At 56.4% G+C, this 26,337-nt stretch overlaps 2 protein-coding genes across 2 annotated transcripts; one reads left to right on the forward strand and one right to left on the reverse strand.

The window, feature by feature from the left end:
• MAPK8IP1 (mitogen-activated protein kinase 8 interacting protein 1) lies at positions 1-24,301 on the forward strand. Its single transcript, XM_071744774.1, has 12 exons — positions 1-115; positions 7,573-7,678; positions 14,080-14,316; positions 17,789-17,870; positions 18,079-18,954; positions 20,016-20,091; positions 20,542-20,714; positions 20,961-21,070; positions 21,201-21,320; positions 22,299-22,369; positions 22,704-22,802; positions 23,251-24,301. Exons 1-12 carry the CDS (start codon positions 30-32, stop codon positions 23,321-23,323), a joined length of 2,109 nt encoding a protein of 702 aa, XP_071600875.1. The 5' UTR covers positions 1-29; the 3' UTR covers positions 23,324-24,301.
• FREY1 (Frey regulator of sperm-oocyte fusion 1) lies at positions 23,508-26,263 on the reverse strand. Its single transcript, XM_071744807.1, has 4 exons — positions 25,065-26,263; positions 24,823-24,896; positions 24,521-24,735; positions 23,508-23,745 (listed from the first exon to the last, which is right to left on the reverse strand). Exons 1-3 carry the CDS (start codon positions 25,130-25,132, stop codon positions 24,602-24,604), a joined length of 276 nt encoding a protein of 91 aa, XP_071600908.1. The 5' UTR covers positions 25,133-26,263; the 3' UTR covers positions 23,508-23,745; positions 24,521-24,601.
• Positions 26,264-26,337: the final 74 nt, after the last annotated feature.

Raw genomic sequence — 26,337 nt, forward strand, 5'->3', positions numbered from 1 at the left:
CCCTCCGCCTGCATGGAGAGAGCCACAGAATGGCGGAGCGAGAGAAAGGAGCCGCATCCCCGCCCGCCTCCTCCCCCTTCCTGGGGCTGCACCTCGCCTCGCCCCCCAATTTCAGGTACCGGCCGCACCCCACCCCGCACCCCCGGGACCCCCTGCCACGCTACCCCCGCCCCGGGTGCCGTTCCCCGTCTGCTGCAGCCCCCCCCCCTGCCGCGCCGGGCCCCCGCCTCATCCACCGCTTCTGCTTCCTCCCGTGCCCCACCCCCACCCCACACATCCCTTCTGCACCCTTCCCACGCACCGCTGAACACCCCCCCCCCCCCATCATCCTAATCCCCCCATCTCTTCATCCCCCCCACCCCAAAGCCCATGTTGGCCCTCACCCCATATACCGTTTCATCTCCCGACTTGGCCCCATCTCCTCTCCAATCCCTCCAGATTCCTCACCTGTCTTCTCCTCAAACACCTCTCCCTCATGAAAAAAACGCTTCATCTCTTTCTCCACCCCAGAAAGGCTTTTTTTCTAGCCCTTTCCCAGGTGCTTCCACTTCCTTCCCACCCCTGCGAATCAGAAACCCCAAGTGAGGTGGTGGGAGAGTGCCAGGATTGATCCTCTCATCCATACTAAGCTCTCCCAGGGATGCAGGGGCCTGTTTCTTCTCTGAAACCCAAGCAAGGCTGCTCACGGGGACTTCTGATGGCACGGGCCGGGCCAGGGATGGATGGAAGTGCTGAGATGAGGAGACTGGGGGCTTCAGACCCTCTGGTTCCTCCCAAGAGCAGCTTTGGCACAAGGATGCACAAGGATGCACTCTGCCCACTGATGCAGTGCCTAGCACTGCTTGCTTGCTGCTTCTGGTGGCCGTGCTGATGTCAGCCATTGCTCTCTGCCTACCTCTGGCACCCAGGGGTGCTGCAGGTGAGCTGGCTAAGAGAGAGGGATCAGCACCAGCTGCTTTGTAATGGTGAGATTTTGAAGGGGGGAGGAGGGGCTGGGGTACACTTGGGGACACAGCTGTGGTGATGTCTGCCTCTCAGGCCCCAGCCCCTGAGGCTTGGGGGTCAGTGGGTCCCTCTGAGAAAGAAATCAGGCAGGTGCAGTCTGGCTGTGGTGGTGTTCAGGCAATTTACCTCTGAAGGGCTCCTCTGCTCCCCCAGCCCCTTTTCCTGAGTGGCTCTGGGGGCTTCAGCAGCTGCCTCCTATTGCAGCACTGCTTGTGAGAGCTGCTGCAACATGGCTGGGGGAGCCCTGCAAACTGAGCCATTAAATGCTGCCTCTGGAAATGTCCACCATGGAGAAAGGGGCTTGGCCACTGAACTGGAAGCCAGAAGTTGAGCTGCTGAGCAGCTCTGGGCCCATGAGAGAAATGGGTGCTGTTGGGATGCACCTTCTTTCTTCCTCAGCAAACCCTGGGAGGGGGGATGAGGTGCTGCTTCTTGCTGTGCATCAAACCTTCAGAAAGGGAGCCCAGTGCCCTGGCAGCCTGTCCCAGGGAAGAACTGACCTCTGTGGAAGGAAACCATGCAGCCAGGCAGAGACCTGGGGGGACAGGGCAGGAGAAGAAGATGCTCCCCAGACACTGAGCTTGGGGTGTGAGATATGAAGTGGAAGGAGATGCTGGTGATGTCCCTGAGCCTGGGGCAGGCCAGAGGTGGCACTGTGGTGGGGAGCAGCATGTGAGGAGGGAGCCCAGCTTGTGCAGTGTTTGTGAGCTGGGTTTCGTGGCACAGCTTGGGTTGTGTTTGTCCTGTGTCCCTGCCGTGGGGACTCAGTGAGAGGCCATCACCTACAGCCAAGCTGGAGCCAGCAATGAGGAGTGAGGGCTCAACCTGTAGCTGCTGGTGAGGTCCCAGGTTAACCCTCTGCTCTTCCCCATCTTGTTGCTTACAGGATAAGGTGTTTCAGCCTTTCTGACCTCTGATATGTTTAGCTACTCTTCCAGGTTCTGGAGTGGTGACATGCTGGCATAAGCATTAGGTGGTCTATTGGCTTGAAGGACTTGAGGACTTGGTTCTGGCCAGCAAGTGTCCTGATGAGCTGGGATCTGAAGCTCTAAAGAAGCCAGGGATTGTGGTCTGGCAAGTCTTCATTGCTGGTGATGATTTGGTGTTGTGTAAAAAGAGGTAGGAGGAGAAGGATGGTGGGGTGAACCCTCCATTAGCAAGCAGAGCCTCCAGAGGTGGCTGTTCACCACGGCAAGAGCAACAGAATTTTTGGATGCAACAAGAAAATAGATCACACCTAATCTCCCTGTTGTCCTTAAGCCTCCCAAAGCCTTGCAGTGGGGATTGCACCCAGCTGGGGTTCCTTAGCATCCTTCTCTGGGACGTTGCAGCTCCATGGTCTGCCAAGGAGCTGTGCCCATGCATTCAGCCAAGCTCTCCTGTGAGAGGCTCTCTGGGGCTGGGGGTCCCTCTGCACAGCGTGAGAGGGGCAGGAAGGGCTTAGACAACTGGGGTGTAGCTGAGTGTGGGGCCTCACAGCACTCAATATCAGTGCCTGCTCTGCTGCCCCCAGGAGAGCAGCTCTGATGCAGCTGGGACGTGAGGGCTCAGAGTCTGATCTCCTCTGTCTCCTTCTGGTTTCCATAATAAAAAGCAATAAAAGAGAAGGAAGCCCTTAGGGAGTCATTTGCATGGGTCAGGAGAGAGGGGGAAACCACCCTGCTTCTTGGGGGGGAGCTCTGTGGGCAATCACAGCCCTTTCCCATGCGGTTGCCAGGGCTTCAGGAGGGGTGGAGGTTTCCAGGGAATGAGACTCCTCCATCTCCTTGGGAAGTTCAAAGGCTGTGGCAAAAATTGATCCTGTCAGTATGGGTTGTTTTATGTCATCAGAAGAGCCTGTTTGGAGGTGATGAGCTGGGCATCAGAGAGGGGGTACTACTGTCTTCTTGTGAGGGGAGACAAAAGAGCTGTCTCCTCCTGATGGGGTGGCAGCACCTTCTCCTCAATTCAAATAAGAGTCTCTGGCTCTTGGAATGGAAGAAGAAGGCAGCCAAACGTAGCATGGCACTTTCTTTCCCACTCGTGCTTGTTGCAGGACGTCAGCACAAGCACTGCCTGGCAGCAGAGTGGCAGAGTCTGACTGAGGCACCTGGCCTTGTTGGAGCCCCCAGCTCCACCATATGTTGTTACCCTGACCGTGTCCCCAGGTGGGAAAACCTGCAAAACAGTGACAGGGTGGGGAGGCAGTGCTGTAAATCCCCTTTTCCCTGGCAGGGGATGGAGTCCAGGGAGTAGCCAAGCTTGATTTATAAGGCTGTTATTAGGGCTGTAATCAAGCTGCTCGCACTCCACACTCGTGTCTCCTTTGCTCCTGGTTCCCAAATATCCTGAGTTTATCAGTTCTCGTGCATCCAGCAGGGCTGGCAGTCTTGGGATGCTTCTCAGCACGTCCTTCAGGGGAGTACCCATAACCTCTGCAGGTACAAGGCTCACCCACCCTCATGGTCAAGGGAAACCCCCCGTGTACCTGCAGCAGCACACAGGTGGCACCTGTGCCTCTGCTGCTGGGGAGGGAAGTTGGCCAATCATAGAATCATAGAACTGGCTGGGTTGGAAGGGACCTCAGAGATCATCAAGTCCAACCCTTGATCCACTCCCACTGCAGTTCCCAGCCCATGGCACTGAGTGCCACATCCAGGCTCTTTTGAAATATCTCCAGGGATGGAGAATCCACCCCTTCCCTGGGCAGCCCATTCCAATGGCTGATCACCCTCTCCCTAAAGAAATTCTTTCTAATGTCCAACCTAAACCTCCCCTGGCACAACTTGAGACCTCTTGTGCCCTCTTGTCTTGCTGAGAGTTGCCTGGGAAAAGAGCCCAACCCCCCCCTGGCTCCAACCTCCTTTCAGGGAGTTGTAGAGAGTGATGAGGTCTCCCCTGAGCCTCCTCTTCTCCAGCCTCAACACCCCCAGCTCCCTCAGCCTCTCCTCATAGGATCTGTGCTCGAGTCCCTTCACCAGCCCAGTTGCCCTAATGTATCTGTGTAGGTCCTGCTCCAACTTCCACTGCCTATGATAGAGCTGAGGGAAGCCAGAGCTGTTTCATTTTGCCTGTATTTTTAGCCTCTTTGAGAAGGAAGAGAGAAAGGCAAGGGTGTTTCCAGCACAGGGAGCAGGGGGGATAACAGCCTTTCTTATATCTCCTAGGAAGTGCTGGAGCATCAGTGAGAGAAGAGAAAAGGGCAGGAGTAATATGGAGATAAGAGATTTCTTTATTCGTTGCATTAAAGGAGGACTTTTCAAGCAGATGAGATGCCTCCGGGCAGAGTGATAGGGAAGATGGAAGCCTGGATACTGTTATCAGGGATCTGAGAGACAATAAACACAGTGCCATGAGTGACATTTGCTGGTGGCATGGCACTGGTAGAGTGAGAGCCAGCAACAGGTTATCTCAGCAGTGTGCTTCCAGGGCACCTGGTGGGATGGACTTCTGAGAACATCACCCACATTAACCCAACCAGGGGCAAGCCTGGGTCACAAGAATCTGGCAGTACCAGGCTGAGGGGACGTGCACCCATCACTGATGGGGACATCACCCCCATCACTGGGGAGCTGAAGAAGCCTCTAGGTGGGTGCCAGTCTCAGGGCAGGAGGGGAGGGCTGCAGAGCAGGGTGCCTGTTCCTGGTGGGGAGATGGGCAGGATTATCTGAGACCACTACACCAAGCATCCCCTCCTAGGCATCCCCTTCTAGGAAAGGCCCCTATTTCCTTCAGCAACAGAAGATGGGGAGACCTGGCAGGGCAGCTCACCAGGAATTTGTCATGGCCCTTGTAATAGGGGTTAGAGGTTGGGAAAGCTGAAGGATGTCTCTGTCTTGAGGTGGTAGCAGAGCTAGAGGTTAGGTGGGAGCAGATCCTAGAGGACAGGGAGCAGATAGCATTGCTCCTGGCACTGCTGTGCCCTGGCTGGGCTTGCCCCTTGGTGAAAGTGCTCCTCTGGCTTCCCTCTGCTCTGGGAATGCAGTGGCCACGATGCTGGCCTTGCTGGGCAGGAAAAGCTCTGGCCTTTGCATGGCTTATCCAGCTCTGCTCTACCTGCTGAGAAGCTGGGAAAATGCTCCCATCTCCCACAGAAAGGGATCCCAGCAGGACAGAGCCCCTCACCCCTGGTTCAGTGAGCAATGCTGCACAGGCAGGAGGAGGAGGAAGAGGAGGAGGAGGGTTGGTACAGATGTCCCTGCAGAGTCAGCAGGTCCCCTGTGCCCAGTGCAGGTGCTGGGGAGTAGGATGAGGAGCCGGGCTGGCTAGCTGGCTGGCAGAGGCAGTCAGCATCCCTGGCAGTGTGCAGGGAATTGGCACTGGCTCAGCTGGGGAGTTGTGGTGGTTGTTTTTTTTTTTTTTTTTTTTTTGGTTTGGATTTTTTTTTTTTCCCCTCCAGGACAGCTGATTCCATCTATTTTTAATGAGCTTCCCCAGGTTGCGCAGTGAGGAGAAAGAGCAGCACTGGCAGGCACAGACTGCACCAAGGCAGGCAGAGGGGCAGTGGGTACCCAGGGCTCTGCTGTCACCCCTCTCACCCCAGGCTGGGGGTCTTTTTTTGGGGTGGGAGTGTGTCTCCCAGGGAAGAGAGTTCATCCTCAATGCATCTACCCTTGAAAATGGAGTCGAGCACCGAGGAGGAGAGCTGGCTGGAAGATCAGTGGGAGAAATGGTAGGGGACAAGATGGGCCTCAGGGAGGAGGGGGATGGGGGGGCTGTCCCACGGGCATGCAGGGGGATGAGGGGCACATCACCCTTCTCTGTATGCAGTGGCTGCAGGACAGGAGCAAACTTGGCATCCAGTCAAGCCCAAAGTTTTCCTGGCTGTGCAGGGAGCTGTGTGACAGATGGGTGCCAGAGTGGCAAAGGCAGCTGGCCTCATCCTGATGATACCAGCACCTGCAGGCAGAGCTGGTTGGTGCTGGATACTGCCTGGCATAGCAGCTCCCCATCCCCGAGGGCATCCCACCCCTGAGCAGGGGCACTGACACCCACCTCAGCTGCTCCTGCAGAGCCAGGGAACACCTGCCAGCCCTTAAGTAATGTTGTTGTACCCCTTGCTAGGACCCCACAGTCCCTGCTGTGCTCCCACACCGTGGGGGGATGGAGGCCCTGAGCATTAGCAGCAGATGGTGTCCCAGCCTGGTGACATGTGTAACTGGAGAAGAAATCAATTTGTGCTTTGAAGGCTCACCGTGAGCATTCTACTCTGATTTTCTTTCCTCCCTCCCTCTCGCTGACAGCAGCAGGAGATGGGTGGAGAGGGGTCCAGACACCCCACTCTGTGCTGGGAGCTGTGTCCATGGCCTCCCCGATGCATCCCACAGGGATTGCCTCTGTAGGCACAGCAATTCCCAGCCCCTTTCATCCCAGGGAGCCCATTCCTGGTGGGGACCTCAGAAACATGAAGGGGAGATGCCACTTCCTACTGTGGGTTTCTCCTGCTCTTTCCCTCTCTCTGAGGGTTGGGATAAGGGAGCTGTTACCTCTCCATGGCACTGGCTTGAGGAGCCCCAGGGTGCACGAGTGATGCTTAAAGCCAGGGTGGGATCTCCACAGGTCACAATTCCCCACCAGTGAGGGCCAAGCCAGAGAGGGGTGCTGGGCTTAGCATGGTGCTTCCAACTCGGCCTCTCCCAGCCCAAGGATCTGGGATCAAATGGAAATGGCAGCATGCAAAGCAGCAGCCACAACTGATGCAGACAAAACTCTGGGGGCTGAGTTGGTTGGCAGAGGACTTCTGAACTAGGCTCTTTATTTACCCCTGTGGTAATGAATAAGTGAGGAGAGCATTGCAGAACTACCATGGAGAAATGTTTTAATGCACAGAAGCCAAGAGCTCCTTGCCTTAGCCCCCCCCCCCCTGGGGATGCAAGCAAGCACATGAGGAGCCTGTTCATCATCACATTTTCGGCTGCTAAAAGGGTATCTCTAATTTTTTTAAAGGGATGTAATGAGTCTGTGGGGGCCGACAGCCCTAAGGCACCCCCGGGGCCGTGCAGGTGTGCTCAGTAGCACTGATGGTCCTGGGGATGCTCAAAGTCACCCTGGGGAGTGAATTTCATGCAGAGGCAAATGGGTGCCCTCTCTTACTGCAGGCACCTAGGCTGGGACATCCTTCCCAGCTGTGGCTTGGGGGCTGGTGGTGCCAGGGTCAGTGGGTTTGCAGCACTTGCAAGATCTGTGAATCTTGATAGGGTCACTTGGTCCATCCTCCAGCTCTGCTCTGCCAGGATCCCCAGCCCTTCCCCTCCCCAGAAACCCAGGCTCTGCCCTGCTGGGTTGTGCCTGGTTGTGCCTCCTTTGAATAGTGGGAGCTGAACCTCCTGGGAACACCAGGCTGTGTGTCTGTGCCATCCTCTCCCAACCTGCATGTCCCTGGGGGCTTCCATAGGCCTGGTTTGGGGCTCACTCATCATGCCTCCTCGTGGCCACAGACCATACCAAACCCAGACATTTGGTGGGGAAAGAGCCATCCCCTCCAGAAGGAGTCCCCTTCCCAGTCTTCCTTCCAGTGGGAGAGCTGCCCTACAACGTCCTGCCCACCACCTGCACAGTGGGTGATGATGCTGTCTCCACTAACTCCAGGCTCACCCACGACATCAGCCTTGAGGAGTTTGAGGATGAAGATCTCTCTGAAATCACCGATGAGTGTGGAATCAGCCTGCACTGCAAGGAGAGCCTGGCCACCCGGGTAAGTGTGATGGGGATGGGAAGAGGGATGGGGACAGGCACAGGGTGCCACTTGGGCTTGCAGGGCCAGCAGCTCCTGTGTAGGATGTCCACCTCCCCAGGGTAGTGATGCTTTCTTACTGTACCCATGACCACAACCCCAGACTCCTCCACTTGGCAGTGTCCTTGCCTCACCAGGGCACAGCACAGCCCCTTTCTGACCCAGCTAAATCCAGGTGACAAAAAGCATCTCAAAGCAGGTGCCTTTTGGTCCCTACTTGTGCTGCTGGGATTTGAGTTCATTCCTTAGGGATGGGCCTAAGGGTTGGGGTGTGACTGAGGGCATGGTCCCCATTTGAGCAGGGTGGCCAGCAAGCTTCTGGCAGCTGATGAGCATCCTAAGGAAGCAAGGACATATGTGAGGTGGCACCAAATGTCTTGCATGGGCTGTGCCTCCTGTCCCCATGTTACATCCCTGGTGTGGCTGGGCTGGCATGGTGAGACCTCTCCTCTGCTCATGGGAGGTGTTACTTCTGGCTTGCTAGCTGCCTTTAGTTAGAGCCATCCTTAGGTGTTGTGGAGGAAGGAGTCCTGGGGGAAGGTGAAATAGGGATGGAGGAGATGGCTCTGACCATAGCAAGTGTAGTAAAAACAGGAGCTGTGAAGCCTGTGCAGATGCTGCAGGTCGATCTCTTTGCCTTAAGCACCCCAGGGCACCCTGTGGAGACCCTGGCAGAGTTCACACCACTATTTGTAATGCCCAAGAAAGCCATGGGGGCAGAAACATGGGGAAAAATTGGATTTGAAAATATGCAGGGTTTCTGCATCGTGCCAGTATGTTTCACAAGAGGGATGCAAATGCTGGAAGAGTAACCAAATGGTTTGAGAATTCCTCAGGAGGAACATTTCCTCTCCAAAAGTGTTAAAGAACCAGCAAGCAGGGGAAAGGCAGAGGAATTTGCCACAGGTTTAAAATTAGAAAGTGAGTTTGTGGTGTTGGGAATCCCTCATTGCAGGCAGAAGGGTACAGCCAGATCTCATGCTGGGAGGTGAGGGTGTCCTGCTGTGCTCCCTGGCCTAGTTCAGGATCTTCCCAGTTCCTGGAGATGGGGCTGCTGCTCCGTGTCTCTGCTTCAGCTGCAGCCTCCTCCAGCTCCAGGACATGATGCCCAGGGAAGGACGGGGAGAGCAGGGCTGTAGATGCAAAGGAAGAAGGGATCACACTGGAGGCAAAACCAAAGGCAAACCTGGTGCTGGGTGCCCATGGTGGCACAGCCACAGGAAGGGCAGGGTGTTGGGAAGATCCCCCTGCCTGCAATAGGTGACAATAGAGTTGTCCCAGTTCTCCACTGCTGATAGCACTGCTGGGCTCTTAGATTTCTTTCTTCTTTACAGCTGCCAGCCCTTGGCTGAGGCTTGGCAGGGAAGGTAAGGGAGGGAGAGAACACTTGCAGCCCAGCTGCTGCAGTCTTTCCTTGAGGATGAGGAGAAATAGACTGTTTTGCCCATTTAAAACAGATTACTGAAGGGGTTGTGTGTCCTTGCACTGTGATGCAGAGATGTGACCCTTGGCAGAAGGTTTGCTCTTGCTCCAGCAGTGACCCCCACGCTTTCCCCAGGGAGGGCTCAGAGCTGCTTTGCTCGAATGCCAGAGTGCACTGAGAGGCTGCTGGGGTGGAAGGGGGATGTGAGTCTGCCCCCAGGGAAGCAGTGAGCTATTCATACACAAAGCAAAGCAAGAATCCTACTACACTCAGAAAAAAATGCCTACTAAAAATACGTCCGAATGGTTTATACGCAACATGGAGCATTGCCTGAGGAGCAGGGTTGAAAGTGGTGACAAACAATGGTGGGGAGAGGGACTTTTCAATCCCCAGAGTCAAAAACAACAGCCAGGGATCTTTCCAACCCAATTGCCATCCAGAGTGAGCCTGGGGTGATGGGGTTGCAGGATCTGTCTGATGGAAGCGGCCAGGCCCAGAGGGAGAGCCATGGCCCAGTCTTGCTGTGGCGCAGGGACCATCAAATTGGTGATGACCCAGAGCTGGCATCAGCCAGTTAATTGCATCACGTGGGAATGGCTGGCTTGGCAAGTCAGTCTGATGCCAGGGATGGAGTGGGGCTCATGCTGATGCCCTGCTTGTGGCAAGCTCCCAGTGCCAGTGGTGCAGAGGACCCCTTGTTGAAGGATGGGATGTTGGCACCATCACCCCCTCAGCACCAGGGGCCTGGTGAAAGCTTGGTGATGGAGTGAGGGACATGGGGTGAGAATCAGCTGCCAGCTGGCTGGATAACACCAGAATGGAGAGCAATAGGGAGTGGGGAAACAGAGGTTCTGGGGAGTGTGGGGAGCTGTAGGACTGAGGGCATCCAGCTTCCTGACCCAGAGGTGAGCCTGCAGAGAGATGGGCAGGCACAGTAACCCAGTGGAGAGCAGGAGAGCACGGGGAAGAAGCAAGGGGATAAACCCTCCTGGAAGGCTGGAAGTTGGCTGCTGGATGGAGACAGACAGTGACCTTGGTAAGGAGAGGGTTGCAGGCAGAGCTGCTCGCTGGCAAAACTCCATGGCAGGGATGGACAGCTGGTGTGGAGGTCAACACCCAGACAGAGGTGGGTGGCTCTTTTGGTCCTGGAAGAACAAACATTACTTCATCGTGGGCTATTTTAGCATCTTTCCAGAAATAGTGGCTTAGACACACAGAAACTGCAAGGAGGCGTTGACTGATGTTTGTGCAAGAGGGAACTCTTCTGCTGACAAGGACTGCTCATCATGGGTGGGAGACCACGTACTAAGAATGAGAATAATCCCAAGAAAGGCTGAAAAAACGTCAGTTTCAACAATAAGTCCCAGGTGAATGAAAACTGGAAGCCAAGAAAGGGGCAGGCTGAGGAGGAGAAGGCTCAGCAGAGGAGCAGTCGTGCCAGGGTCCCTCAAGCAACAGCCTGTGTATCATCCCCTTCTCCTTACAAGAGACATTAATTCTTAGGAAAGTGAGCAGCAACTGTTCCTTTCACAAGGTCAGCAGCAGCCCCCATGCCAGCAATTCTCCTGGCTAGACCTGTGCTCCCAGGGGTGCTCCCAGCACCTTGCAATTGCAGTAGGGCTTGAGTTTCTCTGGCCCACCCCAGGGCCCACAGAGCACAGCATCAGGACCATCACAGACCAGCTTCTGGACACTGGGATTCTTGTCCTGCAGATGGGGCCATGTGGGTGGGAGGTAGCAAGAGAAGGAAGACACCAGCATTGTGACCACCCCAAGTGTAATGGAGGTGTGAGCCTCCCCTTCACTGCAACAGGGTCTTGGTGTGCTGAGACCTTACAGCTGCCTTCCATACTTGAGGAGGGCCTACAGGAAAGCAGGGAGGGACTTTTAAAGGGCACATAGAGCTAGGACAAGGTGTAATGTCTTTAAACTGAAAGAGGGTAGATTTGAAGTTAGACATTAGGAAGAAATTCTTCAGTGTGAGAGTGGTGAGATACTGGAACTGGTTGCCCAGGGAGCCTGTAGATCCCTCATCCCTGAAAGTGTTCAAGGCCAGGCTGGATGGGGCTTTGAGCAGCCTGGTCTTGTGGAATGTGTCCCTGCCCATGCAGGAGGGTTGGAAACAGCTGATCTTTAAGGTTGGAAGCAACCAAAACAATTCTATTATTCTGTCATCTTGTTTATGTCCCCCACAGGACACTGATATGGCTCCCACACATACCAAATCTCTCCCACAGGCTGAAGGGATTTGGGAGCTCACCTCCCCATTGCATCTCTGCTGAGCATATTCAGGTTGGCCTTAGGTTACATGAACTTGTTCCTGAAGGGCTTTCAGGACAGCCTGTTCTGGTAGAGAGCATGCCATCCAGCTTGAAAGACTTCCCAACATCTAGTCCTTGCCCTTACTTTGCAGATCACTGCAGGGCCCCCTCAGATGATAGGTGATCTATTGCTATGGAGTTTCAAAAGCACTTTTTTTGGCTAGAAGCTATTTCATAAGACCTGCAGCAGCTGTAGTTTCCTCCTTGCTGTTGAACCTGGAATGGTGCATGCCTCCTAAGGTGCACTTTTCTGCAAAACAGGTACTGTTTTGCTTTTCTGCATCCTTCTGGTGCTTCCCCTCCTCTGTGAGTTTTCTAAGTGATTGCTACAGCTACAGGATTACTGAGGCAGCATCATTAGCAGTCCAGGTAGAACATCACCAGTTGACTCTACTATACATACCTTGGTTAGTTATGATCTATTCAGCTGACAGTTCCTCACAGTTCTTTCCCTGTGCCTCGTTTTCCTTATTAAAATCCACTTGATTTGCCACAGACAACTGGCGTCAGAGAAACACAGAATTTGTTGTGCAAGGGCCAGCATTAAAAACCAGAGAGTTAGATGTTTAAAGCCATAGGTGGATGGGTTTTGGTGGCAGTGCTCCTCCAGCTTCTCACCTGGTATCTGCCAGCACTGCAGCAGGGACCCTGGGGTAAAGTGATCCTGCCTGTGCTGGCATTAGCCTGGATATTTAGGAGCTAGGAGCAGCAAGAGCTCTTGAAGGAGCTGCCAGAATGCCCCTGGCAGGCTGCTGGGGCTGTTTCTTCTCCCACAGCTCAAGAAGCATCCTCCATGCAGTTGGAGACACGGATATTATCAGCTGGAAAAAAAATGCCCTTCTGCACCTTCGCCTGCTGACAAGCCTTCCAGTCACCATGGGCAGCTGGTAGCACAGGGAAATCAACTGGCTATTGCCAAGTCACAGCCTTTATTGCTGGCTGCAGCAACCTGTGAATGTGCAGACTCCAGCTACTGCAACAAAAGCAGCTTAGGAAGGAAACTCCTGACCTTTAAACACCTGCAGCTGCAGGGGACATCTGGTCCTCTTTGCCCAGCAATGCAGCCATGAAGGTGCCTGCTCCTGGCAGTCCTCAGGGGCTGTGGTGGTTATCTTGCTCCAAGGGTGGGAGAAGAAACAGTGGGGCTGTTCTCAGCCAGAGCACAACCACCACCAGTGGGGGTCTGGAAAGTTAATTGCTTGTTTGTTGGGCATCCCTTCAGCATGGTTTCACATCCCCCTAAGTGCAAATATAGGATGTATGACAAGAGACTTCCTCAAAGTGAGGAGGCCAAGTTGGATGTAAATGCTGATCCCCAAATTATTCCTAATGGGCTTTATTGGGAAGAAGGAGCCTGTGTCCTCTCAGAGGAGAGGCTGAGGGAGCTGGGGGTGTTGAGGCTGGAGAAGAGGAGGCTCAGGGGAGACCTCATCACTCTCTACAACTCCCTGAAAGGAGGTTGGAGCCAGGGGGGGGTTGGGCTCTTTTCCCAGGCAACTCTCAGCAAGACAAGAGGGCACAAGAGGTCTCAAGTTGTGCCAGGGGAGGTTTAGGTTGGACATGAGAAAGAATTTCTTTCTGGAGAGGGTGATCAGACACTGGAATGGGCTGCCCAGGGAAGTAGTGGATTCTCCATCCCTGGAGATATTTCAAAAGAGCCTGGATGTGGCACTCAGTGCCATGGGCTGGGAACCACGGGGGGAGTGGATCAAGGGTTGGACTTGATGATCTCTGAGGTCCCTTCCAACCCAGCCAATTCTATCATTCTATGATTCTAGGTGTGCAGTGAAAATTTTAACCCCATAGAGTAGTAGTAGCAGTAGTGCAGCACTGGCAGCAGTGCCCACTGCAGTGGTGGGTTTTCCATCTGTGAGGATATTCAGGTGTGATGGGGAAGGCCCTGGGGGTGACCTGTTCCTGGCAAGGACTGCACAAACCAACCAAAATCATGGTGTGCTTGTACAAGTCCCAGTTGCCAGGACAGGAACCAAGAAAGGGCATGGTCTGCCTTGGGAGGAAGAACTATAGGACAGCACAGGTTGGAGGAGACCTTGACAGATCATCTGGTCCAACCTTTAGTGGGAAAGGGAGCCCAGATGGGATTATCTAGCGCCCTATCTAGTCACATCTTGACAACCTCCAGCGGTGAGGACTCCACATGTCCCTGCGGAGGTTGTTTCAGTGCGTGGTTGCCTTTACTGTAAAAAACGTCCTTGTTATGTCACGATGAAGCCTGGGTGTTCACGTTCGTGCACTTCGCGGTGAATGTGACGGTTCCGTGTCCCATCAGGAACCTGACGAGAAGGAGGTGCTGGGAGTGTCCCGCCACCCAGGGGCAACCAGCAAGGACGGGGAGTGCTCTGCGCTCTCCCGGCCGCGGCAATAACATCCTTTCCCCTTTAAAAAGAACGAGCCGTCGGCTGCCGGGCCGGCCCCACCTCCCCGACCCCACCTCCCCGGCCCCGACGTGGGGTGCGGCGAGCAGGCGAGCACCTCCCTCCCTCCCTCCCTCCCTCCCTCCCTCCCTCCCTCCCTCCCTCCCTCCCTCCCTCCCTCCCTCCCTCCCTCCCTCCCTCCCTCCCTCCCTGTGGCCTGATCGCAGCCGCTAATCCCGGCAGGGCCATGTGAGCCGGCAAGGCGGCGGAGCCCGGGCTGCGGGCGGGGGGGAGGCCAGCCGGCTGCAGGCGGAGATGCTCCAGCTCGACCTCATCGACGCGGCGGGGGACGCGCCGGCCGAGGAGCAGCAGACGGCCCCCGAGCCGCTGCAGAAGGACCCTCCGGCCGGGACCACCGATGTCTACAGGCCGAAGCGACCCACAACTCTCAACCTCTTCCCTCAGGTGCCTCGCAGCCAGGTGAGGCCGGGACGGGGTGGGGTTCGGGGTGAGAGGGACGGAGTAGTCCGGGGAGGAGAAAGGATGCTCATACCGCCGGGGACTTTTGGGAGGGACGGTGGGAGGGGAGAGACCCCCCTGCCCCTCCCCGCGGCCGCCCCCCTGGGGGTCCCTGTCCGTCGCCGCCCTGATCCTCGGGTCGGGAGCAGCGCAGGCTCGGTCCCTGCTGCAGACCTGGACGGGACGGTGTGCGGGCCCAGTAGGTACCGCTGGCGACACAGGGATGCGCTCGATCCCTGCCCTACAGCCCCCTTGCACTGCCCAGCCCCCCGAGGCCGTGCCCCCTGCCCGGGCACTGCGCTGGGAGGGGGCGGATGTGGGGGTCTTAGGGGTCGAGTGGGTCCTTCTTCCATCCCTGTTGCCGAGGCGAGGAGGGTATTGGCTGGGAAGGGGCATCACGGCTGAGCTGTGCCTCCAGCAGAGCCTGTGGGGCCTGGCAGGGAGCAGGGTAGGGACCTTACGGAATGCATTCCGCATGGAATGAGCCATCACGGGATGGGGCACCATGGAGCTGGCTGGCACAACAGCTGGCTGGGCTCCAGCCCTGGACTTGGGGCAGGGTGATGACACTGTGTGCCTCATAGCTGGCAATGGGGACTCAGGACCACCCCTGGACAGCAGTGCCTGGCAAAAGCTTTAATGTCAGTGCCCCGTGCAAACTTTGTGAGACAGAACAACACTCAAAATGGTGGCCTGGAGGGCGAGGGGGTTCTGTTGTCTCTCTTGCGTTCAGATTTTGCACAAGGGTTTAGAAGGTTTTCCCCAAGGCTGGGGTTGCTGTCACCCTGGTACAGGTGGCATTTGGGTGCCCTGAATGTTAACCCTTTGGGTGGTGGCTGGAGCTCCTTTGTCCCATCTACTACAAACTTTGCAGAACCACTCAAGATGTGCAATCCACAGGGCTGTCTTTGCCACCCTCCTGCATTCAGCAGTGCCTTCTGCCAAGTAGGAGGGTTTTCATCTTGGTGATGTTCAGCTGAGGAGCATGAAGCGAGAGGCAGGTGTTCCTGTGGGTGACAGATGGGGAGTAGCTGGAGCTGGGTGTCACCAGCCCAGCACAGGCAGCTGATGCCAGATCTCTGCCTCAGGCTGTGGTTGGGAGGAGGAGGAAACACAGAACTAGGGTGGTGCCCTAGGGGCAGCCGGCACTGGGGACAAAGGCAGTGGTGCTGGGCAGGCGGGGGAGCCCCACTGAGCATAATGGACAAAGGGACAGTGGCAGCCTTGTCCTACCTCATGTGGGGACTCCAAGGGGCATGTGGCAGCCACATCCAGCTGAGGGGGATGGGGGACAGCAGGGCCCCCCTCCCAGCCACTGGTGACAAGCAGTGTCTAGGGGTGACAGACCTCAGAGGTAACAGCAGGCCTGTGGAGAGAGATTTGGGGGCAGGTTGGGTGCATAGACAATGGGATGGGGAGGGGGAAGTTGATGGTCCCCATGCTGGAGGCTGTGGGGCCACAGGCATGGCCAGAAGAAAGGACATGGGGGATGGGAGGTGAGGGCTTTGCTGCAGCTGGAGCCTGGAGCCAGAGGGGGGATGGGGGTGCAGGGCTGGCCAGGGAGGGAGTTGCCTGTCTGGGCCAAAAGCAGTTTTTCCCTCCTCACATGTGGTGTTCCTGAGGAGAGGGCAGGGTGTGGACTGTCACTGAGGGATCAGTCTAGGAGATCTGCCTCAACCAGTACCAGAACCTCCTGCACCCTCATGACCTGCCCAGATCCCTCCTCCTGCACATGGTTTGAACAGGGATTGTTCATGTTGCCATGCATCTTCCCTTGAATACTTGGCTGCTCTCTCATACCTCAAGCCCCCTCATGGTGGGCAGGGTGGGCAGGCAGGGCACTGTCCCACCCTGATCATCGTCCTAGGCAGGTGACCCAGAGATGGTGAAAGGAACATCCCCAGCTTCCCAGAGGGGAAGAAATAGCTCCTGGGCTTGGCAAGGTTCATCATCACCTTGTGAGTGCTTCTTCAACCTGTCGCAGACCCCAGTGCCTGCCCTCTGGGATGAGTGGGCTTTGCCTGCTGCATTTCTGCCTCCTGTCCTGGTCCAGGAAGCCAGCCTGGCTCCTGTGCTGGCCCCGTGGCATTCTGCACGCAGAGGCTGTCGCTGCAGCAGCTTGCCTGGCCCGTGTCCCAGCCCATCAGGTCCCTGGTAAAGTCAAGTGGGGATGCACTGATGTTTACTTCAGCACAGGAGGGGCTTGTAGGGGCTGCAGAAGGGCAGAAGCCCTGTGGCAGGGGTCTCCACCCTTCCCTGCATTGAGGCAGGGATCTGGCAGCCAGGGTTCAGCAGCATGTCATGTGGTGAAGCACTAGGCTTACTGTATACTGCCAGGGAAGCAAAGCAAGGACAGGGCAGTCCTGCACTGCTGGTGATAGCTGCAGGCTGGTGATAAGGCTGTGAGAAAATCCAGGGAGTCCCAGTGGGGGTTAGTACTTGAGGAAAAACTAGTGGCATGGAAAATGCCACTGCTGCATCTACAGGAGAAACATCCTGTGCCTCCCTGGAGGGGCTGGGTGGCCGAGGATAACTTAGGGGTGGAGGAGAGGATGGCTGGGGCTGCAGCAGGTGGGATGTCACATCCTGTTGAGGTGAGCAGGGAGGACTTGTCCCTGGTCTGTGGGAGGGCCAACCTGGTGGCATTTGGTCCCTGGGTCTCACACTGGGGCTGAGCACATGTTCCCCTGTCCACACACACGTATACACACGTGTGGGCAGCCACCCAGGGTGAGGTGGGCAGGGCACAGCACCCACAGAAACTCACCTGAGCATAGGCAGCACAGACAGCCTGATCCTGCCTCTCATCTCCACCTGGTTAGGATTGATGTCCATTAGTGGACTATATATATATATATATATATGTGTGTGTGTGTGAATGTACAACTCTGTGTCTGTATATATATATGTGTGTGCATACGTATACCCCTATATACACCCGGTATGAATGACTCCAGTAGCAGGTGTCAGTCTGTCCAGAAGCTGCTTCCCAGCTTGGCAGCAGGACAACCCATGGCTCTTGGGACTTCCCCCATTAAATAGGCTGGGTGGTTTGAAGGTAGGCAAGGCTCAAAGGACATGAGTAAAGCAAGCTGGGCAGGCTCCAGGCAGCCTCAGGTCTTGAATTTTTGGCTTGGGACCATCCAGCCGTGGTCTACTCCTCCTGAGTCTCACTGGGGTGGAATACATCCATCCAGGCCACCTGCCTCCTGGCTGGCTACTTGCCTTCCCTGCTTTGGCCACTGCACCAGCTCTCACAGCATGGTGAGATGTGGGGCCTGTTGGGGGGGGGGTCCCTCCAAGCACTGCACCCTGGCATGCCAAGGCAAACAGGGATCTGAGCTGAGTGCTGTGGACCCAGTGAGGGATGGATTGTGCCACACTACCACGTGCTGTTTACTATTTGAGCTACAAGGCGGCTTTGTCTTCTCAGGACACTCTGAATAACAACTCTCTGGGGAAAAAGCACAGTTGGCAGGAGCGGGTCTCCCAGTCGTCGTCCCCTCTGAAGACAGGTGAGTTCTCAGGCTGTTGGCCAGGGGCAGCTCCTTGCACCCATTGTGGCTCTCAGGAGCCCTGGGGCAAGTGGTGCCAGAGCAGGAGGCTGGGCAAAACACCCCACACAGATAGATGGAGCATGTCCCATCTTGAGTCTGGGTGACATCCCTGGCAGGGAGCGTCATCCTCTGTGGGGCTGTCAGTGCTGCTCTCCTCCCCCTCTAGGTGAGCAGACCCCTCCCCATGACCACGTTTGCCTGAGCGATGAGGTCAATCACCAAAACAGCACAACCTCCACTAAAGACCGGGGCACATCCACGGAGAGCCCGTGCCGGCGCACAGCAGCCACCCAAATGGCGCCCACCTGCATCGCGTCCTCCCGGCCACCCGAGAAGCACCAGGTCACCAGCCGACCCCCGCCACACGGTGCCAGTGTGGTGGTGGTGACATCGAGGGGCCCCGAGGCCCACCGGGACCGCATCCGCTATCAGACAGACGTGAGGCTGGAGGCCACAGAGGAGATCTACCTGACACCTGTGCAGAAGAACTCGGACCCCCTGGAGACAGACAAGCCATTTCTGTCTCAGTCCGGTGAGAACCGCATGTCCATCAGCTCCGACATCGACGCCTCCAGCTATTTGGCCCTGGCAGGGAAAACCAACCCCTCCATCAGTGAGGAGGATGAGGTGCTGGACTACATGTCCTCCCCTGACAAGACGAACCTGCCCAGGGCCTCCTGTGGCGGTGGGAGCGGTGGCTCCCAGCCGGGGTACAACCTCCAGAGAGCCTCGGTGAGTTCAGACACCAGCGCCCTCTCCTACGACTCAGTCAAATACACGCTGGTGGTGGATGAGAACGTGCAGCTGGAGCTGGTCAGCCTCAAGCAGTGCTACTCAGGCTACAGCGATGAGAGCGACTCAGCCACCGTCTACGACAACTGTGTCTCCTCGCCCTACGAGTCAGCCATTGGCGAGGAGTACGAGGAGGATGCTCTGAAGCATGACTCTATCTGCCTCTCCGAGGACTCCACCCCTGAGGCGGACATCCACTTCTCCAAGAAGTTCCTCAACGTCTTCATGAGCGGCCGGGCACGTTCCTCTAGTGAGTGCTGGGCACCAGGGGGAAGGGGGCTGGTGGCTGCCTGTTCCTGGTATGATTTAGGCTGGTGAAGGGATCCAGCACAAGTCCTGTGAGGTTAGCGTGAGGGAGCTGGGGGTGTTGAGGCTGGAGAAGAGGAGGCTCAGGGGAGACCTCATCACTCTCTCCAACTCCCTGAAAGGAGGTTGGAGCCAGGGGGGGGTTGGGCTCTTTTCCCAGGCAACTCTCAGCAAGACAAGAGGGCACAAGAGGTCTCAAGTTGTGCCAGGGGAGGTTTAGGTTGGACATTAGAAAGAATTTCTTTCTGGAGAGGGTGATCAGACATTGGAATGGGCTGCCCAGGGAAGGGGTGGATTCTCCATCCCTGGAGATATTTCAAAAGAGCCTGGATGTGGCACTCAGTGCCATGGGCTGGGAACTGCAGCGGGAGTTGGACTTGATCTCTGAGGTCCCTTCCAACCTGGCTGATTCTATGATTCTATGTACCAGGAGCACACTCAGGAGATGGAAAGCCACCAGCAGACACCAGCCCCAGCTCTGCTTGCCACAGCCTCTGGCTTTGTCCCTGGTGGCCAGGGAGGCATGGGGGGGGAGGGTGGCAAAGGAAAAGCTTTATGACCTGCAGGCAGGGCTGACCAGAGGCATTTCAGGCTGGTTTTTTGCATAGCTTAAGGTATGGCCATGCTGGTGTGGGGGCTCAGTGGTGTCACAGCAGGACAGCATCCCTGCTGGAGGGAGTGCCACCCTGCTCCCCAAGCCTGCAGGAGCACTGGGGCTGGTGGCATGCCCCAGCAGGCAGGGTTTCCTGTGGTGCAGCTGGTCTCATCAGTGCTGGTGACACTGGCTGTCACAGCTTGCTGTGGGGAAGGCACAGTCCTGTCGGGGACCACAGAACAACAGTGCAGCTGCTCTAGCTCTGCCCTCCTGTCCTGTGGCACCGCATGGCTTCATCTCTGCTGATCCATCCCCCAGGAGCCTCAGCAACCTGCCCAGACCATGGCCTTCCCTCATCTGTGGTGCTGACTCCTCAACACTGAGATGTCCCCCTCTGTCTTTGTCCCCAGGTGCCGAGTCCTTCGGGTTGTTCTCCTGTGTGATCAACGGGGAGGAGCAGGAGCAGACCCACCGTGCTGTCTTCAGGTGAGCTGCAGGCATGAGCAGTGCCCTGAGCCTCTCACAGGGGAAAGTGGGTGGCTGCCTTCCCTCCCTCGTGGAGCCAGCCCAAACCCCAGTGTTACCAGCTTTTGGGAAGCTCTGGGGACCAAACCACTGCACATAACTCATGCCCTGCCCAGGAGGAACATCTGCCCAGGCTGCTGCAGGGATGAGTCCTCTGAGGGCAGCTGGGACCTGTCAGGAGAGGAGTGCAATAGGGACACCCTTGCCTTAGGTATCAGAATGCTGCTGCCTTTGGAGTCTAAACCTGCTCAGATGTTTTATTCAGCATTTTGGGTCCCCATGGCATATTACACCTATCAGGGTACTGTCTGCTTGAGTGGGTGGTGGGTTTTGCATTGCCCTTTCCCCAGCAGCATGCTGGTGAGATGGTTACCAGCACTGCTGACTAAGTGCTACTGCCTCCCCACCCAGGTTTGTGCCTCGCCATGTGGATGAGCTGGAGCTGGAGGTGGATGATCCTTTGCTGGTGGAGGTGCAGGCAGAAGATTATTGGTATGAAGCATACAACATGCGGACAGGCGACCGGGGCATTTTCCCTGCCTACTATGCCATCGAAGTCACCAAGGACCCAGACCATGTAACAGGTACCAAGCCTCTGTGGGCACCTCTCATGTACCCCATCCACCTGCTGTGCTGAGCAGAGCCTGGTGACAAGCAGGGAGATGGAGGGAGGACCAAGCTAGGCAGCTGGCAGGGAGCGACGTGCAGCTTCTGGCGCAGTGCTGCGAGTTTGGTGCTTCGGGAAGCTTTGTGCAGAGGTGGGAGTGTGGGGCTGGGAGGTGGATCTCATCCCACATTCCTGCTCATTCCCTACCATGTGGTCACTCCAGCTCTGGCCAAGAGCAGCGATTGGGTGGACCAGTTCCACGTGAAGTTCCTCGGCTCGGTGCAGGTTCCCTACCACAAGGGCAACGACGTGTTGTGCGCGGCCATGCAGAAGGTATGTCCCACCCTGTCCCTGGGAGCTGTGCCCACTCCTGGCAGCAGGGCAGAGCACGGCAGGGGAAGGGATGAGCCATCATCACTGCTCACAAGTGCCAGGGCTTAGTTTCTCTGTCTTGCTCTCCCAGATTGCCACCACGCGCCGCCTCACTGTGCACTTTAACCCACCCTCCAGCTGCATCCTGGAGATCAGCGTGCGTGGGGTCAAGATTGCCGTGAAAGCTGATGACTCCAAGGAGCACAGCAAGGTTAGAGCCCCCCTGCTGCTTGTCTCATCCCTTCCCCAGCTGCTGGCTTGTGCCCCCTGTGCTCTGTAGGTCACGTTTGCGTATGAAAATGAAGGATCTGCACCCATCTAGGGGGGTGAGAAGCACCATCAGTCAGGTTGTTCTGTTGCCAGGGGCCTCTGTGCCTCCCAGGATCCCAGCTTTGGGCCATACCACCAGCTGATACCCTTGCATTTGCCAAGAACATCACTGTGCTAGGATGCTGTGAGCTGAGCTGCACTGAAATCTGTCAGCTGCTCCTAAACCTTTCAGCTACTATTTTCAGTGGTGTCCTCCAGGTCTGCCCTGTAATCTCCTTAGCTGGCTATGGCTGGCTGCTGATTAGCATTCTGCATAAGTAGCATAGCAAAGCACAGCTTCATGCTGGGCAGAGGCAAACAAGGGCTTTGCAAAAAGCCTTTGGGGAAACCTGCCCTGCAGCCATGGGGTAGGAGTAGTTCCTGGCTGTGGATGCTGTTCCGGTCTTGACTGGACCTAGAGGATGGCATCAGCTTGGTTACTCTTTAAACTTATTTAAACATTTCTTTCTGGTTGGGACCCTTTGAACACTCAGGCTTGAATGACTTAGAACTAAATAAGTTATCTCTTCATCCACTGGTATTTCTGAGAACGTTTTTAGTGAGGGAGAAGGGCTCTGTGCACTGGGTGAAGAACAGCACTGATTTAGCTGGAGTACAGCCTAACCCAGGCCTCCAGGGAAATCCCACTGATGGAGGGAGGTAGAGGCAGCCAGGGTGGGAGCTGGCAGGGCTGCCTGGAAAATGACACTGTGTGCAGGTGCTTGGGGCCATCCTGACACTTCTGCTGGTGGCAGCCCAGGGTCAGGCTCCAGTTTATTTCACCACTGAGTTCAAGCAGGTATTTCCAGGGTCCAGAGACCAGCTGCCCTGCAGGGTGATGGGGAGGAAAGCTTTCACAGTTCCTGTCTCTGTCCCCTAGGTAAACAAGTGTAGCCATTTTTTCCAGCTGAAGAACATTTCCTTTTGTGGTTACCATCCAAAGAACAACAAGTGAGTAGTGGGGAGGTGTGGGGTGGCTCACAGTGCCAGCAGGTTGTCACAGTGCTTTCCTGCTCCCTAATGGCAGCACATCTGGGGCTGGTAGGGAAGGGAAGCACCCTGCCTGAGGGGTCCCCTTTCCCTTTGATCCCAGTGCTGCAGCTTTATGTAAAATTAGCCTTTGGAGGGGATTACATTCCAGCTTTGGAATGGTAGCTAGTGACCCCTGGGTTTTGAGGGTAGGGGCTCAGGTTCCCAACCCCTGTGGTACAGGGCAGGTACACCTGGGGATGCTGAGGGTACCTGTGCCTGCTTGTCTGGTCACGTGCACTTTCTCTACCCTCAGATATTTTGGGTTCATCACCAAGCACCCTGCTGACCACAGATTTGCCTGTCATGTCTTTGTCTCGGAGGAGTCCACGAAGCCTCTGGCAGAGTCTGTAGGGTGAGTCCTGGCTGAGCAGGGGAGGATTGCTCCCAAAAGGCAGGAGGCATTGAGGCAGCCTGGCTGAATCTTGCCATCTCCCTATCCCGGTGGGGTTTGAGCCTTGCTTCAGGCTGGCATCTCTTCCCTCAAGTGAGAGGCTTAGTGTGAGAGCCAGGGCTTCTTACAGGGCTACAGGCAACATATTCCTGACAGCACTGGAACAAGTCCCAGTGCAAGGATTTGCAGGCAGATGGCTGGAAGTCATGCACTGTGCAGGGGATCAGGGCAAAGATGGAGACCCTGTGGCTCTGATGGCAGCTCTGGGTGTTAACACAGGAAGGGCCAGGGGATGAAGGGCAGGGGGGTCAAATTGCCAGCAGGGCAGGGAGGAAGGGTGGCAACAGAAGCTCTAAATGCCTCCCAGGGGGAACGCTGCTGCTCAGCTTTGCCTTGTACTGTGTTGCAGGAGAGCTTTTCAGCAATTCTACAAGGAGTATGTGGAGTACACCTGCCCCACAGAGGACATCTACCTGGAGTAGGGGCTGGCACAGGCACCTCCTGCACAGCCAGGGCTGCAGTCTCGCCCCTTCCCCGTGTCTTGCATGGACAAGAGCTGCTTGAGCCTGGAGGAGGAGTGGGCCCAGGGCATGGAGTGCTGCCTCTTTTTGTGACTCCCCTTCCTCAGCCTTGGGGGGACGGGAGGGGGGGAGGGCTCTGGACAAATTGTGTTTATTGTACAAAATATTCCTAGTTTATTCTATTGATGAAGCACCCGCTGGGTGCCCTGCCTGTGAGCAGTGGGAGGGGGTGAGCAGCAACGTGCTTGTGCCTGTCTCTGCTGCAGGCTGGGGTGACAGCATCTTCTCCTTGTGACCACCATGGCCCAGCTTCCTGTCATCCCTCTGGGGTGGCTTTTAATGCAGTGGCAGAGTTGGACTCTCGCAGTATGAAGGCACAGCAGCTACAGCAAACAAGACCCACATGCTGGCTCCTTAGTGGGAGATGAGCTTGCCCCGGGTGGGCACCACCTCCCTGCCAGGCCCTGGGGACAAGGCTGCTGAGCAGGGATGACACAGGAATCCCCCCAGTATTTCCTCTGCTAGAGGCAGCACCAGGATGAGCTGAGACAGTTCACCCCTGCCTCTGCCCCCATCCCTGTCCTTCCCCTCTTGCATCTGTGTACTGAGAAGACAGAAAATTCTCTCCCCATACCTTCCTGCAGTAATTACACCCTCGGGATGGGAGCCTTTCTCTGGCCCCTTTTCCCCCTCTCCCCAGCTGCAGGTGAGAGGCAGGGGCTGGGCTGGGTTCTGGCTACCCCAGGGCGATGGGACTCAGCCCCTCTGCAGAGCTGTGTCCCTGCTAGAAGTGGGGCAGGGAAGGGCTAAATCCTGTAGGGAGCTGAGCACAGCACCAGGGAGGTAGAGGAGTTCTCCTGGTCCCTGCAGCCAGTGGTCTCTGTGCTTCAGCTGGATCTGATGTGATGGCAACAACTATTAAATATGATGGTTCATGGAGCAGGGCTGCTGTACTCTGTGTGTCCTACCACAGTGGGGTTGGGTCCTGGCTTGTTCCTTCCCTTGAGACCCCAATAGGAGATGGAGCTTTTCAGATTGAGTCCTAAAGGCCTGGTTGCAATTCATGGGGGCCAGAGAAAGGACAGAAAGGACCTCTCTCTCTCTACCCCCACCTGGCTTTACCTTTACACCTGCCCCATTCCTACACCCCATACCTACCCTGTCCAGCAGCAGTAGAGGACAGATGGGGCAGAGGGGGTCCTGGAGGCTGGGCTGCAGTGGGCACACAGGCACATTGGCTCAAAAGTGGGCATCATAGTACTCCAGCAAGTCAAGCTCATCACGCTTGCTCTTGCCAGCGCTGCGCAGCCCCGGGGGCTTTTCCCGGGTTGTCTGGGTCCTGAGGCGAGGCTGCTTGGGTTTGATCCCATAATCTGCAGGGAGAGCAGAGAGCCTGGGCTGGGAACAGCTTCCTCCCTGGAATGGGAAGGGAGCTCAGCAGGGCAAGGAAAGCTATGTACCATCCACCAGGCCAAAGTGCTGCTCTGGAAGCTCCAGGAGCGCGGTGAATTCCTCAGGGATTGAGTAACTGACCCTGCAGAGGGAAAATGGGGGGGCAGGAGTGAGCCGAGACCCACTTGCCCATGCTGGCAATGCACCTTTTGTCCTAGCCTGGCCACCTCGGTGCCACAAGTGCCAGCACATGCCCTGGCCAGGAGCCATGAGGTAGTTCTGAAGATAGGAGGGGGGAAAGAGTCATCACCTCTCAGGCAGGGGCCGTGAGAGGGCAGCCCCCAGCAGCAGGGTGAGCAGCAGGAGCCAGCACTGCATGGTGTGCCCTGTTGCCAGTGTCACAGCAAGGTCTCAGAGGTGCCACCCTGATGGCCACAGGACACCGAGGTCACAGAGGAACCGCTCTGGTGGCCTTGGAACACTTGGTTGCCCCCCACCCTGTCTCCCAGATGCTGCTGCCTACTCCCTCCTGGTACATAAGGTGATGGTTCTGGGCTGCCTGCTCGTGCCCAGACCAAACCAGCTCCACACAGCCCCCCCTGTGCATGTCCCTCTACACAGCCACAGCTTCAGGGCTGTTCCCTGGTCCCTCATCACCACCTTTGCCTCCTTCTCAACCTCTCCAAAAGCATATCCCTCCATCTCAGTACCTCCCTGTCTCCAGGAATGACCAACCCCCCCCAACGCCAACACTTTCCAGGCTTTGCACTCCTGCATTCAGCATCTTCCTGTGATAAAAGGGAGCTCATGGCTTTTCCACACAGCTGCTGTTGACATCTCGGGCAACCTTGCCAGCTGAAGTGGCAACACACCCCCCCAGCACTGCCAAAGCCCTGAGGTCCCCAGCTGTGGTAGCCCATTACAGGGGTGTGGGGGGCATACAACCTCTACAGCAGGCACAGAAGCAAGAAGGCTGTGACCCCTGCAGCCTTGGGGTCCCTGAAGGAGGGTTCAGGTCCCTGTCAGCCACCAGAGGCCAATGCACCTGGCAGTTTCCAGCCCCCAAGCTATGTGTGGTGCTGGCAGCTGCATGGGGCAGTCCAGTGCCACCAGCTGCCTGCTCCTTTGTCCTAGGCAAGGGACACTGGGCACCAGCTCACCAAGAAGACTGATGCCTCAACTGTCCCTCAGTTAGCAGAGCAGACACAAAGACAGGCATGGCCGTCCAGGCCTCTCCTGGGCTCTTTATCAGTTATTTGCTGAATTGCTCTCTTCATTTCTCCTCTTCTCTGCCCCTGGCCAAGCCCCAGAGCTCTGGCTGGCAGCCATTCTGCAAACCCTTTCAGCACACAGTAGCCACGAGGAGAGCAGCCTGCAAGCTGCAGTTCTCCGTGACCCCAGGGGACCCACAGGAAACCAGGGACTGTAACCTGGAATTACAGAAGCTCCAGTCATGGGAGCAACATGGTGGGGCCCTGCCTGCTGAAGGCCAGGCCCTCTCCCCCCAAGCCAGAGTAAAAGGCTTCTAATGGACAGCATATCCCAGGGCATACAACTGCAAAACCTGCTCTCATAGACACAGA

Source organism: Heliangelus exortis, chromosome 5 (genome assembly GCF_036169615.1).
Source record: "Heliangelus exortis chromosome 5, bHelExo1.hap1, whole genome shotgun sequence".
Lineage (NCBI taxonomy): Eukaryota > Metazoa > Chordata > Aves > Apodiformes > Trochilidae > Heliangelus > Heliangelus exortis.

Excerpts from the sequence above, each read along its gene's own strand:
- MAPK8IP1 (XM_071744774.1), top strand. The coding sequence starts at position 30 with ATGGCGGAGCGAGAGAAAGGAGCCGCATCCCCGCCCGCCTCCTCCCCC. Across the intron at positions 7,679-14,079 it reads AGGAGAGCCTGGCCACCCGG|GGCCATGTGAGCCGGCAAGG; the intron begins GTAAGTGTGATG and ends TAATCCCGGCAG. Across the intron at positions 18,955-20,015 it reads CGGCCGGGCACGTTCCTCTA|GTGCCGAGTCCTTCGGGTTG; the intron begins GTGAGTGCTGGG and ends CTTTGTCCCCAG.
- FREY1 (XM_071744807.1), bottom strand. The coding sequence starts at position 25,132 with ATGCAGTGCTGGCTCCTGCTGCTCACCCTGCTGCTGGGGGCTGCCCTC. Across the intron at positions 24,897-25,064 it reads TCACGGCCCCTGCCTGAGAG|GGTCAGTTACTCAATCCCTG; the intron begins GTGATGACTCTT and ends TTCCCTCTGCAG. Across the intron at positions 24,736-24,822 it reads GCACTTTGGCCTGGTGGATG|ATTATGGGATCAAACCCAAG; the intron begins GTACATAGCTTT and ends CTCTCCCTGCAG.